The sequence below is a fragment of the Crassostrea angulata genome, chromosome 10, assembly GCF_025612915.1.
Source record: "Crassostrea angulata isolate pt1a10 chromosome 10, ASM2561291v2, whole genome shotgun sequence".
In the NCBI taxonomy this organism is placed as follows: Eukaryota; Metazoa; Mollusca; class Bivalvia; order Ostreida; family Ostreidae; genus Magallana; species Magallana angulata.
This window is the reverse complement of record NC_069120.1, coordinates 32,469,392-32,487,867: the sequence shown is the minus strand read 5'-3', so window position 1 is coordinate 32,487,867 and position 18,476 is coordinate 32,469,392. Positions and strand designations below refer to the sequence as shown.

At 31.8% G+C, this 18,476-nt stretch overlaps 1 protein-coding gene across 1 annotated transcript in view; it reads left to right on the top strand.

Annotated features, from left to right (window-relative positions):
• LOC128167220 (phosphatidate cytidylyltransferase, photoreceptor-specific-like) overlaps positions 1 to 18,476 on the top strand; it is a 108,989-nt gene that overhangs the window by 55,670 nt on the left and 34,843 nt on the right. The window contains exons 6-7 of the mRNA XM_052832799.1: positions 14,743 to 14,825; positions 15,764 to 15,920. Coding sequence (XP_052688759.1) covers positions 14,743 to 14,825; positions 15,764 to 15,920 — 240 coding nt within the window. The remainder of the gene's footprint in view (positions 1 to 14,742; positions 14,826 to 15,763; positions 15,921 to 18,476) is intronic.

Here is an 18,476-nt window from a genome sequence, read left to right as displayed (position 1 = left end):
TTCACCAAACTTGTATGGATGATGCATCTTATGATACTGATGCACCTGACAAGCTTGAATGCTGAATATGAGCAATAGGTTTCGGATGCTGGAAGAGGTTAAGGTTTTTGGAGCAGGTTAAAGTTTTTGTTGCGGGAGCCCTTTGATAGCAATATCTAAGTTACTACTGGTCCTAACTTCACCAAACTTGTATGGATGATGCGTCTTATGATACTGATGCACCTGACAAGCTTGAATGCTGAATATGAGCAATAGGTTTCGGATGCTGGAAGAGGTTAAGGTTTTTAGAGCTGGTTAAAGTTTTTGTTGCCGGTGCCCTCTGATATTATATCTTAGTTACTACTGGTCCTAACTTCACCAAACTTGTATGGATGGTGCATCTTATGATACTGATGCACCTGACAAGCTTGAATGCTGAATCTGAGCAATAGGATTCGGATGCTGGAGGAGGTTAAGGTTTTAAGAGCTGGTTAAATAAAGTTTTTGAAACAGGTGCCCTCTGATGATGATATCTTAGTTATTACTTGTCCTTACTTCACCAGACTTCCATGGATGGTGTGTCTTATGATACTGATGCACCTGACAGGCTTGAATGCTGAGTGTGAGCCATAGGTTTGGGATGCTGGATAAAGTTAAGTTTTTTGGAACAGGTCACATGTTTAATAGATGATAGTATACTATTTCAAACTTGCATAGTTGATTTAACTGTAATATGAATGAATCGCAGAGGTAGCTTCAGATGCCAATGCACCTGATGGGCTTGAATGCTGAATCTGAGTCATAGGTTTCGGATGCTGGATGAGGTTTAGTTTTTTGGAACAGGTCACATGTTTTATAGATGAAAGCTTGCATAGTTGATTAAACTTTATTATAAATTAAACGCACAGGTTGCTTCAGATGCAGAGCCTGATCTCCATTATCAAGGATGCTAAAGAAATCTCCTACCTCACTCAAACCAGATCGATAGATAGATGTGTTTGTTGATAAATGATATAACATGATTCCTATGATATAGTATTGTATGATATGAAACAATATTGTTTGATATGATACAATATGATATCATATGTTATATTATAAAAAGTTATACGACACGATATGATATTGTATCAATTTTTTTGATATTTTATGATATGATATTGTATCATGATATTGTTATGTATAGTATTGTATATTATGATACAATATTGTATAATATTATATTGTATTTTTAATTTATTATTTTATCAAATGATACAATTACATAAGATATTGCAAAATATTATATTGTATCCTATGATACAATATTGTATATTCTATAATATTGTATCATACAATATTTATAATATGATATTGGTTTTAGTAATAAAGAATTATATCACATGAAATTGTATTATATGATATTGTAATATTATATTATATTGTATCATACGATATTGTATGATATGATTTTGGTTTATATGATATATTATCATATCACATGAAATTGTATTATATGATATTGTAATATATATTTTTGTGTCATATGATACAATATGTATCATATAATAATGTATTTTATAATATTTTACTTTATCACATAATATTGTATCATTTGATAAGATACAATGTTGGAATCAAATTATATTGTATTATATGATATAATATCATATAATGTATCAAATATGTTTCAGTGTCATTCAATACAATATCATACTATATTATACAATATAATATCATGTTTCAATGTTATGATGTATTATGTAATATGATATTGTAATATAATACTATATTGTATTATATTTTATGATATTGTATTATGTGATCAAATACAATAAGGTATAACACAATACATTGTCATATCATACGTTACAATATCATATCTCATTATTGTTTATTACGGTATTTTATTGTATTATATGATATATATTATATATATGACATGATGCAATATTTAATTTTATATCATTGAATTGATAAACATATGAACATATGATTATCATGAAAAAAATTATCAGATGATATACAATATTTTGTCAAAACAGAATCCATGAATAACCAAGATCATAAAGTATGATTTTCATATAAAATGATAAAGGTGGTCTTATGAAGGTGATGTCTCATAAGGGTGATGCTCCGTCTCGGTGAGCTTAGTAATCTATGATTACCTATGTTTATTTATGAACTGAACTGAACTTTATTTATTTTACAACGATTGATAAACAAGTTCTACAACTTATATTAATATCTCTCGTTGGCACGGATGTTAGCGCGAAGGGGTCATTGGTGTGGGAAGAAGCCGGAGGACCCGGAGAGAACCCACGTGTCCAAGCGGGCGACCGCCATACCCTATCACATACTACCTATGTCGATCACGGGGATCGAACTCGGGTTTATTTATAAGTGCGCTTAATGTCGTAGGTTGATTGTTTTAATCCTTCAGGTGGGCGCCTTCAAATTTTGTCAAGATGTATCAGTTTATTTCTTGGAGGAGCTAAATATATATATTTCTTTTTTTATGAGTAATAAATTTTATCTGAGATAAAGTAATAAATACGAATGGACCGCCATCAACATTGCCGAAATAGAAGAATGGGTAAACAATACTATAAATTAGGCTTTCCATGGGGAAAACCTGACCATAAAAGGGAGATAATCCCACTATATAACCAGCTTTCCGTGGTAGAAAATGTACCATAATACCATTTTTTCGAAGGATGAAACTGCTATGTAATTTGTCCGAAGGGGGGGGGGTGGTTGGGGGATGGCACTATATAACACCGGTAGAGGCATGAATTGCTTATGCCAAATTCCCAGAATGGTTGTTGATTATATGAAAGTAAACCCTGTTACAACTACAAAACAAAATCTTTCTTTACTCCATCTTCCTGGTACAACATGCCTGCAAATACTTAGATATAATTGGGCATTTTTATTTTATTTTTTAATTAGGCAATCAAATTTTAGCTCGAATAACTAATTTTATTAATTGGTTATTATTGTATACATTAAATAAACATTCTAGCATTTTTTTGTCATCAAAAGAATAATGGTTGATTGGAATGAAATCCTTTAATAAATAGTCGATAGAGCGATGGTGCGATGATACAATGACGATAGCACGATAGAGAACTTACAATGACACATTAGATCATCGCGTCTCGCTATCGCACTATCGCGTCATCATTATTGCACCATCGCGTTATCGCTATCGCACCATCGCGTTATCGCTATCGCACCATCAGTGTTTCTTCATAAGTATAAGTATTGACCAGACAAATTTTGCACAGACAGACTTATGGACAAGATAATTCCTATAACCCTCCCTCCCCCCCCCCCCCAAAAAAAAAAACCAAAACTTTGGTTAGGGGGTGGGGGTGGGCTTTTAAATAATGTCTAGGTATTGTTGGGGTTCGTCAAAGTATCACTGGGGCTTATTTAGGTATCATTACAGCTAAAATACGGTATCATTGGTAAGTTAATGTTATTCAGGGTCTGGTTGGAGTTAATTGTTCATTAAGTACAGGTACATTCTTGTATCAATGAGATTTATTTTTGTATCATTTGGAAAATTAAAATTCATTGGTGAATGAATCATTGCACAGAGCTCATTTTAAGTTCATTGTGGTTCGTGGGGGTATCAATGAAATTTGGTTGGGATAACAATGGGTTCACTGGGAAATCAATCGGTGAAAAAATGTTGCGTAGTTGAAATTTCATTCATTTGTGTAACATGTTGGTACATAAAATTCATTTAGTGTATCAATTATGAACATACTTAGTATCATTGGGGTATTTCAAAGTTCATTGGGGTATCATTGGGGTATCATTGGGGTTCCAGAGTTGGGGTCAATTACTTTGAAAAGTAATTAATTATAAATTACTTTCAAATTCATTGACAATTTTATCAATAACTTTTATCAATTTTATCAATAACTGCAATTACAATTACATTGATTTTTTAAAATGTAATTAATTACTCTCAATTACTTTGATAAATGTAATTAATTTCATTTCAAATACTTTAGTTTTATTTTTATCTTGAGAACATATACATATATTAACAGCATTAAGATATACAGAGTTTTATGTACGGTTATGGTCTTTAAGGTTGTATAGTTCAGTTCAGATCAGATTTCTTGAAAATTTCTAGAAAAATTTTCTTTAACATTAAATTCATTAAGTACCATTGAGTTCATTTTTGGTTCTGTATAATATTTTCTCTATAGTGAATTAATTTTTATTCACATATTAAAACTATGTTTATTCAGAAAGTACAACTTTCAGAAGTGCAGCATATCAGTATATAAATAAAAATTGTTATAATTCACAAGAATGAGATATTTTGACTCCCTTAAGTCTAAAATCAATGGGGGTTCTTGGGTCTTAGAGGAGTTCACACCTCCACAAAATTAGATCTTTACCTATTGCCCTGGGCAGTGTGTTATGCTGTATAAACATATGAATTATTATGGGACATTTAATTATTGTATAAACAAAAGTCCATGCCAAACAAGTATAAGTTCTATTTATCATTATAAGACACCTTCTTGGGAAAAAAGGAATTGAGATGTAATAGAAAAGTAATTGAAAATACACAATATTTTTGGAATGTATTTAAATACATTCAATTACTTGTAATTGAAGACAGACTCAATTACAAATTACTTTCAAATACTTTGAAAAATGTAATTAATTACGCTCAATTACAAATACTTTTTTCAATTACCCCATTCCTGTGGGGTTCATTGGGGTAAAAATACGCACCCAATAATCCTTATGTAAAGGAAAATATAAATTGCAAAAATTATCGGCTAATTCTGTTTCAAATTTGAGTAATTTACAAAAATAAAAATAAAGAGACAATCGCGGTCAATCAGTTTATAACTTCGGGTTCGGTATTCCATATCGAAAACGAAAGTTCTTTGTACAAAGCAGCCATGTTTGAATGTTGACGTATGACAAACGGGTCAAACTGACAAAGATGAATTTACTTGTTGTGCAACAGTTTACATGCGAAGGGATACTTGAAATATGCTAAATATATTTGTGCCGATTTCATGAAGTGAATTGAGGGTAAATCAATCAATGCGTTGACATTTTCACTCATGACCGTGGTTTTACGTTGTTTTGAATTTTGTTTATGCTTTTTAACTTGAGGGGAAATATCTGTATTTTGGAATTTTTAAGCATCGAATCAAATATAGACTTCGGAAAATCAGACAGTTAATTGTTTACCTGTACCAAATTAGCAAAATCTGATGCACTTACAATGTATTAAATACTATACATTCTATGGGTAATTCGGTACGATCTCTACGTTATGGTTGAATACCGGTATAGTGCAACGTGTTTTGTTAAGATGCTCTGCGTTTTCAGTCTAAACGGTGATTGTTTTTGCTGCTAGAAATATATAGGTATATATATTGTTTTAATTATTTTTATATTTAATTGTTTTAGTGCATGTTTCCTCTGTTTTAATTGTTTACATTTTTTTCTTTACTAACCATATTCAGCTGTGTCAAGTTTCAAATTATAAGCAAGATACAGAGCTTTGCTCACAGAACTGAGGCCATTCTTTTGTCCATTCTTAATAGGAAATACCAAGTTTAAAAATCTTAAGTTGAATGTAATTAACTCTTGTGAACAAAAAATTGACTCAAACCAAGCAGAATTGTGAGTTCTGCATCTTGCTTATAATTCTACGATTGACGCTGAAATTTTGATTATCACTAGAAATGTATCGCTAAACATTAAATACTTGTACAGAAAAATTTAAGGATGATATGCTGTAACAACCTTTTGGGGCCCCCTCCTTATACGAAGAAACTACACCATTTTTGTTGGTTTTTCAGACACAATTAAATTAAAACGACCTCTTTAAAACAGTTTAAAACATTACTGTTACGGGGATAAATGCATTATCGCTATTTTAAAGAAAAATTACAGCGGAAAATCATCTTGATTTGTAGCCATTTGTTAACGTTGATTTTGAATAAAGATGAAAATAAAGGGTGGGCCTTAGTAAAACAGAGAGATATGCTTGTCAATACATTGCACTCTGAGGCTCATTGAAGGGGGGGGGGGGGGGGGGGGGTAGACCTTATCAGATATCTTGACAAGAAAAAAAATGATTTTGAGTATGGCTATGTCTAACTTTTAAAAAAAAAGTCGTGGGGGGGGGGGGGGGGGGTGTTGGCCTCCACCCAGTTCTGACGCCTATGCATTGATTATACATGTAATAGCTCTTTAACATATCATATGACAACATTTTTCAATTTTTCATTTGAGTGTATTCATCGATCAAGTGAGTAAGGTATAAGGTTATAAATAGCTGCAGGTCTGTAGCTTCCGGTTTGAAACAATTCTGATGGACGACCTGGGAGCTACAGTGCCTCTCATAGTAAAAATCTGCAATTTACGGCGCACAATATATATTGTGATAAAATAAAATAATAGATATTGTATAAAATATAATATCAAATCATATGATAAAATTTTGTATATTTTGATATTGATTCATTATATCTCATGAAATTGTATTATATGATATTGTTATATATAATATCATATGATACAATATTGTATAAAATGATATAGCATTTTAAAACATATTATTATATCACATGATTCTGTATCATATGATATAATACAATGTTGTATCAAACTATATTTTATGATATTATACAATATAATCATATTATGTATCAAATATGATATAACACCATACAATACAATATCATATATAGTATTATATGTTACAATATTTGGATCTATTATGTGATATATATATATGCTAATGTACTTTATAATACTGTGTATATTGTATTATATGTGATATATTTCAAGTGTCATAGGATGCAATATCATATTAAATATTATTGTATTGATAAACATTGAATCTTACAATTTCGTATGAAATGAAGATATGATTATCATTATCATTCAATTTTTAACATGATACACGATATTGTGTCAAAATTATCCATGAATTTCCAAAATCATTAACTTTGATTTTCATGTAATATGATAGAGGTGGTCTCATAAAGGTGATGCACATAAAGATGATACCTTAATTGTCTCGGTGAGCTTTGTTATCTGTGATTACCTATTTTTGTCCTCCGCCGCAATGCGAAGCGGGGACATAGAAATGCCGTGTGTCCGTGCTTCCGTGTGTCCGTCCGTCACACTTTTTTGTAAGCGCTCTCATGCCTACAAATTTTGACGGATTTTCATTAAATTTATACCAAATGTTTATACCACTAATACTTTGGTCTAGTTCGAAAATCAGCATTGGTCGGTACTTTTTGTTGGAGTTATGGGACTTTGACCACAATAATGACTCCGTTTTATTCAAAAATTGACCTTGTAAGCGCTCTCATGCCTACAAATTTTGACAGATTTACATGAAATTTATACCAAATGTTTATACCACTATTACTTTGGTCAAGTTCGAAAATCAGCATTGGTCGGTACTTTTTGTTGGAGTTATGGGACTTTGACCACAATAATGACTCCGTTTTATTCAAAAATTGACATTGTAAGGGCTCTCGTGCCTACAAATTTTGACGGATTTTCATTGAATTTATACCAAATGTTTATACCACTAATACTTTGGTCAAGTTCGAAAATCAGCATTGGTCGATACTTTTTGTTGGAGGTATGGGACTTTGACCACAATAAAGACTCCGTTTTATCCAAAAATTGACCTTGTAAGCGCTCTCATGCCTACAAATTTTGACAGATTTACATGAAATTTATACCAAATGTTTATACCACATCTGAAACAACTATTGATCTCAGTAGCTTTCATCTTACGAAAAGGGAGTCACTCATGTGTGTAACTAATGCCCTTCAAAGAGTTACTGTGTACATAAAAGGGGTGTCAACCAGTTAAACAAAGGAATATATAGGTGTAAGAGGGCGGGAAATCATTATTACACGGTTACAATCCTATCAGATTAACCAAAAATATAAAGGGATATATAAGAAATGGTTCAGTGTTTTAATATTTTATCAGATTAACCGAAGTATTCGATTAACCACTATCAGATGAAGTGGAACCTTCTGTAGTACTATTTCGAACTTGCATGTGGTTGATTTAACAATAATGAATCTCAGTGGTAGCTTCAGATACAGAGCCTAATTCCATTATCAAGGATGGTAAAAAGAAATCCTACCTTACTCAAACTTGCCTGATAGATGTGTTTGTTGTTAAATGATATAACATGATTTTTGAGTCGGCTAGCGTAGCGAGCGAGTCCTTGTTATCATAGCCGTTTCTGCGAAAATTTTGCACTACATTCTTCATGCGCTAATGAAAATAGTGCATTCATTAACCTGTTTTGTTTGCGTGATTGCCAATTTGAAATGGTTAAACAATTTTATCTTTTTTTAGACATATATATTTTAAAAGTTTTTCTTGATGTTTGAAAAATAAAACAAATCAAAGTAATTTTTGTTCAATGGCCGCCCATGAATTCGACAACTTACACGGGGAAAACCTTCTTCCATATTAAGCATAAAATCTATTTTAAGAAAAACCCTGCTCGCGAAGCGAGAAGACACTTGCTGTCATTGGATCTCTTTGAGTGGATTTTGAGCACAAACGTGAATTAATAATGTGCGATATAATGCAAATAGTTCTTATTTCTTCGTCATTGAAATATACCGGTCCTTTGTCTCTATCCTACGATATTATGCATTGACAGTCTGGCAGGCATTGCCAGTCTATCATTGAAATGTCAACAGAACGTGTTGAATCAAAGTACTGAAAGTACTGACACGAGTTGATGATTCAGGAATCAGACATTTATTGAACCTTTTTTGCTTTCCACACGCAGAATTTAAAATAATTCATGAATTAAGTATAGAGGTATGTTATTATCACTGGCTACAACATATTAAAGATAGAAAAAATCATGAATCGTGAAAGATAATTTTTTAAATGAATAGGATATCTAAATATTATTATCAAATAATCTAATAATTAATTTGATAATTATCTTTGTTCACCTATGTTTAATTAATTTACAAAAGACAGAATTTTTTTTATTACTAACAATGTAATAAAAAAAAATTCATCCAAATATTGACAACACGTTCAGAGCAAGTCGACTCATAGGCCCTTCAGGCCTTTGATTATAATACAGTATTTTATAATATAATACAATGAACTATTATATTATTATATTATATGATACAATATTTTATCACGTAATATTATATTGTAAAAAAAATTATATGTTACAATGTGATATTGTATCAAACTTTTTGTATATTATGATATGTTATAGTATTATATAATATTGTTGTATTTGATATTTTATATTATGATACAATATTGTATGATATGATATTGTTTCACTAGGGCCCTGCTCTGCGGGCGCCTTATAGTGATCATGGTCTGACCATCCATCCGTCCATTCATCCGGGCGTTTGTTCATCCGAGATAGATTGTCCGGAGCATATCTTCTCTCCCCTTGGCCCAGTGTTGCTCATACTTCACCCACAGAGTGCCTTTTGGTTAAGGGTGTGCATGACCTTGAAGTTTCTAGGTCAAAAGTTCAGGTCATCGCAGAATTACAAATAAAACCCTTGTTTGAAGCATATCGTCTCTCTCTTTGGTCCAATCTAGCTCATACTTCACTCACATAGTCTATGGTCTTTGGGTGTGCAGTGACCTTGAATAAAGTTTGTAGGTCAAGGGTCAAGGTCATATCGTACCGTGCAAATATCCTTTTTTCAGAGAATATATACTTTCTACTAATTTGTCATAAAATAGGGTGATTTGAATTTTTATGCGTAATTTTTTAATAAATTGGACATGTCCGTAAAATTAAAATCATCTGTGGTAAAAGGGGGGAAAGTTTCACCGTGACTTTGTTACAGTTAACACACATACAAATCAGAAAATTGTTTTTCCGTTAACGATTCCTTATATTTATGATTGTGTTTATACATTTACCTTTATTTCATATGTGATATACACTTTACTTATTCCTATTTATCTGGGTATCAATATGATGTACACCATGTGCTCGTCTCAGTTCGATTTACCGGGAAAAAAAGAAAGACAAAAAAAGACATCTAGCTACTAATGTGGCATTATACGTAGTTTTAAAAAATACTCAAGACTGAATAGAAAGATCTGAACTGTTATCACTACGTGACCAAAAAACGCTCAAATATACCTAAATGTACAGCCGTCAAGGACTGAGCTGAAGGTCATGAACATTACTCTCATACGTACGATGTAGAAAATTTACATGCGGTGTTTTTTTACCTCTGTGAAATTTACGCGTTTAATTTTTTCGGATTTATAAAACTCGTAAAAATTAGCAGCACGTAAAAAATACCCGTTATACGGTATTTGGCTCATACTTCAAATAAACAGAGCTTATAAATAATGGGTTTTTAGTGACCTTGAACAATCATAAAGGTCAAAAGTGAAGGTCATAGCATAGTTATATGAAAAATCCTTGTCTGGAGCATAACAGAGCTTATGAATAACGGGTTTGTAGTAACCATGAGCCAATTTTTAAGGTCAAAAGTAAAGGTCAGAATTATATGAAAGATCCTTGTCCGGAGCATATCTTCTCTCCCCTTGGTCCAATGTGGCTCATACTTCACTTACATAGTGCCTTCGATTAAAGGGTATGCATTGACTTTATATGATGTTTGTAGATATATCAGATTATAAAGAAAGATCCTTTTTTATAGTGTTGTTACGATAGTTGCAGACTACCGAAAAATCGTCGCTGAAGGCAGCAGGTTGGCGACAATCGGTAGTAAATTTATATCATCGATAGTCGCTAAAATTCAGTCACGTGACAGATAACCTTTTATTGCGGAGCAATATCCATAAAACGACTAAAGTATTGTTATACAGTGACCAACCTAGGGGACAACTTGCTTTGTGATCGGTAACTTTGCTTGAATTTTCTCCGTAAGAGAAGTTGAAGTCGCCCTGTATTCTGAGTTTATGGTCATGTTAATTAAACTAAAAGGCAATAAATGACAATTATCAAATTCTTAAAACGCTTCCACAAGCTCAGTTTACCCCTGTTGTGAATAGTAACTTGCGACTGTTTTATTCTCATGGGTTATAAAAACGGGTGATATTAGCCAGTCCTATGATATCGCGGTAGTTAAATCATTTTTGGGAAAAATCTATCAATACTGAAATATTTCAGTAATAATGTTATTGTGAGTTTCTTCTATTATATGCCGCAGTGATGTTCAGCGTGTCTCTGTTTACAATGTCTAAAAATATCCCGACCTCAAATGTTATTTTCAGCGCGTGCTGCTATACGTAAACAGAAATACTGCGATACCATAGAACCCGCGATATGATAGGAAATTACTATACTGTGCATTGAAAATTGCAACGGATGTTTATTACTTTTCATGCTGATATTGCAATTACAGTTTGAAACTTGTAATTAGTTAATAATACTGCCAAATTATTGCTAAAATAATCCTAAAACCATTTGATTACATTTAACTTCAAAATTAAACAGATCCGCTACACAATGGTTGTAATTGGGTCAAAGGGTTGCACTAATACCTCCAAAATAGACAGAAGTACATGGACTGGTTATACCCCCGCAAACGAAGTTTAGGGGGGTATATTGGTTTCACCCTGTCCGTCTGTCCGTCCGTCCGTCTGTCTGTAGACGCAACTTTGTCCCCCCTATAGAATTTTTTATTACTGCATGGAACAGTTTGAAAATTTGTACATATGTTGAACACTATCTGAAGATGTGCACCTGCAATTTTTTTTGAGATCAGACAAGATTTAATGATTTTATGACAGTTTTCATTTTCCTTATTCTATATATTGTACACTAATGTAAGGGAGGTAATCCTTACAGATTTTATTAATTAATTAATAGAAAACACTCTAAAATATATTTATATAAATACATCCAGATGGAGATTTTTTGTCTTTATGTCTTAATTAATAAAAAAAAATTTTTTTTATAAGTATTCTATCAACTGACAATGCAAAGTTGTTGTTTGTCAGTGATAAATTCTTAGGAGCTAATAAGAACATCAAAGACAAGTGTGGCTGAATTCATTTGTCCCAAGGGAGCCATTATCTGAGCCATGGTCCAGATGGAGCATGTGTTTAGGGGATATTGATAATCTGTAAAATGGGTGATGGTTTTGGGGCTATTATAAAACTGTTTCATGTAAACAAAAAGTTCTATCATTATAAGGAAATAAATAATATCATTTTTAATAAAGAAGTTAAACTATTTTTAGAGGTTGTTTAAATTTATTTGTCAAGTAAGTTGATGAAGTGACCCTATTGGGCATTAATTTAAATGAAATTCAAAATTACTGATATGATTGTAGTGTTTTGGTAATTTTAAAATTGTTTGTAATATTTATATTTTCTTTTTTACATTATTTTTACATAGTATGGTAATTATGGTAATGTTTTGGGAGTTTATTAAATTTAACAAGCTCATCAAAGAAAATCATAGTCCTATGGGATCAATTTTCTGATATGGAGTTCCATTGTGCCATAGGAGAAAGTGGGGAAAATTTGAAACAACTAATTCCATGTGTCAAGACTCTTATTAGAAAGATATTGAAAGTTTTATCAACAGATGAGCATTGCTTGGCTACTGGTATTTCCATTTACTGCAAAGGGAGGGGTTATTGTCATTTTGTTGGTTTTTCTTTAAATCAATTAAAGTAGATCCAGTGTTCTGTGATGTCACACTTTTTTGTAAAACTTTGAATTCCTTAAAAATTGTGCAAGCTAGTTTTATTTATTTTATGTGAATATAATCACATGGATGTAATTAGAATTATTGGTAGGTTCAAGATATTTTCGCACTTAATTTTATCCTAAATTTCCAAATTTTTATACATCTTATCGATGCAAAGGGGAAATAATTCTTTTTCTGACTTTTCACTCAGTTGTATGGCTTTTCTTATTCCAACGATTAATTTTAAAATATTTTTGTAATTTTAGTTTTCTGATAAAGTTGACATTAAAATTAAACAAGAAAAACAAATTTTTGCCTACAAGATTTTACTTTTAACAAAATAATGCAGTTTTCTGATGCTAAAATATGCTTTAGTTTATGTTTATCTGGCATCTCAAAAAGTGTGATCCCGGGATATGACATGTATTTTTTTTCTAACAATTGATGACATTTAAGTCTACTAAGTTGAAATCAATTCGATTTTTCAACTTTCCTCAGAGAATTTTAAGAGTATGGATTTACCTTAAATTAAAAAAAATATATATATCATCAGATACATACATTTGTAAATGTATTACTGTTATAGATATGTATTTGCAGTGAAATTCTGACAATTTTGATTTTAATTTTTCTTTGTTAACTAATTTTTTTTTTTACAATTCCAGAATTTTTTTTTTGTATGTGTTCCAAACCTTTATTTTTGTCCCATTTGAAATTAGCCTTGCGAGGGTATTAGTCCCATTAGGACAGTTCTAGTTTTATTTGTCATTGAATTCACAGAATTACATTTAATGTATAAAATGTATGAATGTACCAGATCAATTAAATTTAGCAAATTGGATAAGTTTTTACAAATTTAAGAAAATGTTTTATTTTTATTGACATGCTTCTTATCCAACTTAAATTAAAATTTTGCCCTAGGTTGGTCTGTAAGTATGATAATTATTCAATTGAAGATAAGTTCATTGAAAAAAAACTATTAATATATGAATTATAAATAAAAAAGGTATTTTGTTTGATGCTGATCTTCCACTCAGGATGAAAAAAAATTAATCTTTGTTGGAATTTGAAAGTTTACATAATTGATTTTATAATCGATTGTGATCTGCCAATTCAATTTGAAGAGCGATAGTAAAATTGATCCGATTTTACAACACTACTCTTTAAAGAAAATATATATACTTCCCACTTAATCTTTTTTAGCTAATACTACTTAAAACCACCAAACCAAGTCAATGTAAAGGCCATAACAGATCTCTTTATGATCACTTTTAGACCATAGATTATTTCCCATTTGCATAATCTTGCTCAGATTGAACAAAAATGCCTGTATGTAAGTGTTAATGTGATTGAATTGGATGCTCTATGCCAGGTGGAAAATTCAAAATTTATAAGTCAAGGTCAAAGCAAAATTCTCTGAAATTCTTTTAATCCTATTGTCTATTATATAAGTGGGGCCCTTTGAGATGGTCACCATCTCAATGATGTCTAGTATAATATTGTATTGTATTACATAATATTTTAATATATAAGTTTGTATCATATATCATATACATTATCATAGTATATTTAATACAATATCATACAAAACAATATATATCATACAATATAATATCATAAGATACAGTATTATGTTGTATTATGTGATGTGATATTGTATCATATGATGCAAATATATTATAATAATGTTTTGATATTGTATTATGTGATGAAATACAATAATTTATAACTTGATACAATATCATATTATACTTTATGATACAACCACCTGTATGAACCAGTTATGAACTTGTCATGAATACATCATGAAACTTAATGAACAGTTCATTCAAGTTCTTAAAATCATAAATTTCATCTCGCAGGGGTAACTATCAGAGGAGTTTTAGATTAGGGTTTAGACTTCAAAATGAAGCTTAAATATGCAAACATAAGCCTCTCTGTCATGTCAATCTAAGAGCTATGAAACTCAGGTGACCATCAAGGCCTGTGGGCCTCTTGTTTAGTTTTATCATCTTACTTTTACCAAATCTTGCTTTAATCATTAATTTTTTAATTGCAGTTTGGATGGACCCATGTTACTCTGTTAATCATTGTCACTCAATCACATTTGATAATTCACAACGTTTTTGAAGGATTAATTTGGTAAGTAAAATATTTAATTTAACACATAACACTTGTCAAACAAAAGTTGTCATACTTGATCAGCTATATTCTATGATTTTTATTTAAAAGCCTTTGGGGGAGGTGTTATGTTTTTTTATCAGTCCACCAGTCTTGTTTTTGTCAATCAGTTCAACTCATTTTAAACTCCTGCACAAAATTTTTTGAACTTTGTAAGTCATAAGGACACCAATCTATTTAAAATTAGACTTCAATGATACAATATACAACATTCCATACTGGGTCATCTCAGTTATCAGAGCCTTCACTAAATCAAACAGCTGAATGTTAGCCAGTGCTAAATGAGCAAAATATGATCCATTAACAGCATGCTATAATTGAGGTACAATTTTTCTCTTTCACATATAGTAGAGTTTTTAAAATAAAATTCAATAACAGTAAATAGTTGAGGGAGAAAATGAACCTATATGCTCTCATATTTTTTGATCGCTTTATAAAGTGTGGGGGGGGGGGGGGTTGTTGTACTAAAATAAAGGGAATTGAAAGATAACAATGAACCCCTACCGAAAATTTAGTTACCGAATTTTGAAAATACTGGTCGTTGTTCAGAAAATAAATCCTGGCATTCTGTAAAAAAGCTACAAAACAAATAAACCCATATGATCAGACCCAGTATCTCGGATACACGCACCATTTCGCAAAATACACGAACAATCACCCAAGGTACATGAACTATTTAACATGATTGGTTTGTAAACAATAACGCTACCACTGTAGTCCATATATCAAGCCCATGCAGTCAAATTTGAGCCAAGATTTACCATCCACTTTCACACTTAATTTGTATTAAGTTGTTTGTAAAAAAAATTTTTAAGAAAAAATAGACGTCTTAGAAGAGTCCACTATTTTCATAAAATATATATATTCATATATTATTGTGTATTTTATTTTTTTTGTAGGCTTCTGGTACCAGTTTCAATGATCATATGTAATGATATTATGGCATACATGTTTGGTTTCTTCTTTGGTAAAACCCCTCTAATACAGCTCTCACCAAAGAAGACTTGGGAAGGTTTTATTGGTGGAGCAATATCTACAGTCTTTTTTGGATTTTTGGTAATTATTTTGTTTTTGTGTTTAAAGATTAAAAATAAATTCATAAGATTGCTGTAAATTGTTTTTGTGATATCCAGGCATCTAATGTTTCATTAAATCTATTAATCAAGCATTATCTTCCTCATATATTGTAGATTCCTCATATTTGTTTAAATGTTTCTCCCCAGGTTTCAGCAAGAGACTGCAGATTTACCATTTAATAGGATCAGAAATCTCTTAAATTTCTTTATTTCTTTTAATGCATACGTAAAACTAGATGCTGTCATTAGACAGTAATACCGGCACCAAGTGATTGCCCCTAAACAACACTGTTTTGTACCAGTTTTAGTAAAATTGAAGGCCACATGGAATTTCTATATAGTTTTTAGAAATTATAATTTTCATAAAGGATGAGATCCCATTCTCTAATACACGTAAACGCCCTTTTATGTACAATTTGGAGTTTAAGTTTAGTTAATCAATAATCTTAACATTTCATGTCATTTAAAGTATGTTCTTTATAAGTTTTACAAACAAAAGTAAATAATGACCCCTCCCCTTGACGGTTGCCGGCTTTAGATTTGCTTCTAGGTGCCAATGCCATCGTATGCATGGATTTAGAAAAGGGATGGGAGTAAGGGGTCCAATCCCTCCTCCCCCTTGAATTATTCATTTATATTAATAGTAAAATTACCAAAAAAAACCACCTCTTGCATTTGTACAGTTCTGTCATTTTAATTGCAAAAGTTTTAGCTCCCCTGAGCTGAAAGCTCAAGTCAGCTTTTCTGATCACATTTTGTCTGTCGTCTGTCCGTCCGTAAACTTTTCACATTTTCAACATCTTCTCAAGAACTACTGAGCCAATTACAACTAAACTTGGCACAAATCATCCTTAGACAAAGGAGATTCAAAGTTGTGAAAATTAAGGGTCACACCCTTTTTCAAGAGGAGAAATTTTCAAAAATCTTCTCAAGAACCATTAAGCCAGAAAAGCTGAAACTTGTGTGGAAGCATCCTCAGGTATGGAGATTCAAATTTGTGAAAATCATGACCCCTGGGGGTAGGATGGGGCCACAATTGGGGGGGGTCTGAGTTTTACATAGGAATATATAGAGTAAATTCTTAAAAATCTTCTTCTCAGAAACCAATCAGCCAGGAAAGCTGAAACTTCTGTGGTAGCATCCTGAGGTAGTGTAGATTCAGAGTTGTGAAAATCATGACCCCGGGGGTAGGGTGGGGCCACAATGGGGGGTCAAAGTCTTACATAGGAATATATAGAGTAAATTTTTAAAAATCTTCTTCTCAGAAACTAATCAGCCAGGAAAGCTGAAACTTGTGTGGTAGCATCCTCAGGTAGTGTAGATTCAAAGTTGTGAAAATCATGACCCCCGGGGGTAGGGTGGGGCCACAATGGGGGGTTGAAGTTTTACATAGGAATATATAGAGTAAATCTTTAAAAATCTTCTCGAAAACTAATCAGCCAGGAGAGCTGAAACTTGTGTGGAAGCATCCTCAGGTAGTGTAGATTCCAAGTTGTGAAAATCATGATCCCAGGGGGTAGGGTGGGGCCACAATGGAGGGTTGAAGTTTTACATAGGAATATATAGAGTAAATTTGTTAAAATTTTCCTCTCAGAAACTAATCAGCCAGATGTTAAGACTTTGGCCCCAGGACAATTTTTTGGCCTCACAAGAAGGTTCAGAGTTTGATGTAGATTTATATCCCATATACATGTATAAACAATCGTTAAGGATCTTTTTGAGAACTGCAATACTCAACATGTGATATGACTATAAAATCATTCTGTTAGAAAAGGGACTAATGATTATAAACATAAGAATATCCAGGGGGAAATATGGATTTTATTTATACAGGATCTACATGTGTTATTGTACATTGTCCAGATAGTTTGTATTATGACTCCATTAAGCTGATTTTATCATACCTATTGTTCCTCAGGTGAGCGATATGGCCCATTGGCCTCTTGTTGGTTTAAAGTAGGGTTGTAAATTAATTAATATAACAGAGTTTTCAGATAACAGAAAATAAGACATTTAAGCTCCCGACATTTTAATCGGATCGTCAGTTACCATATCATGTGTTTAGGAATAAAAAGCGATGAATTTAATTGATTTGAATTTTGATTTTATATCAATTGATTAATAAATATATTCGGTGAATTTTTTTAGCTCACCTGAGCTGAAAGCTCAAGTGAGCTTTTCTGATCACAGTTTGTCCGTCGTCCGTCTGTCTGTAAACTTTTCACATTTTAAACTTCTTCTCTAAAACCACTTGGCCAATTTCAACCAAATTTGGCACAAAGCAAACCCTATGGAAAGGGAATTATAAATTGCAGAAATAAAAGACGATCTTTATTGAAAACGGAGAAAACCTCGAAACTGTGGGAAAATGGGGGTGCATTTAAAAAAATCTTCTTCTCAAGAACTACTGAGCCATATTCTACGTAATTTTGCATAAATAAACCTTATGGAAAGGAAAATTTAAATTGCAAAAATTATGGGCTAATTCTGTTTCAAATTTGAGTAATTTATGAAAATAAAAATAAAGAGATAATCG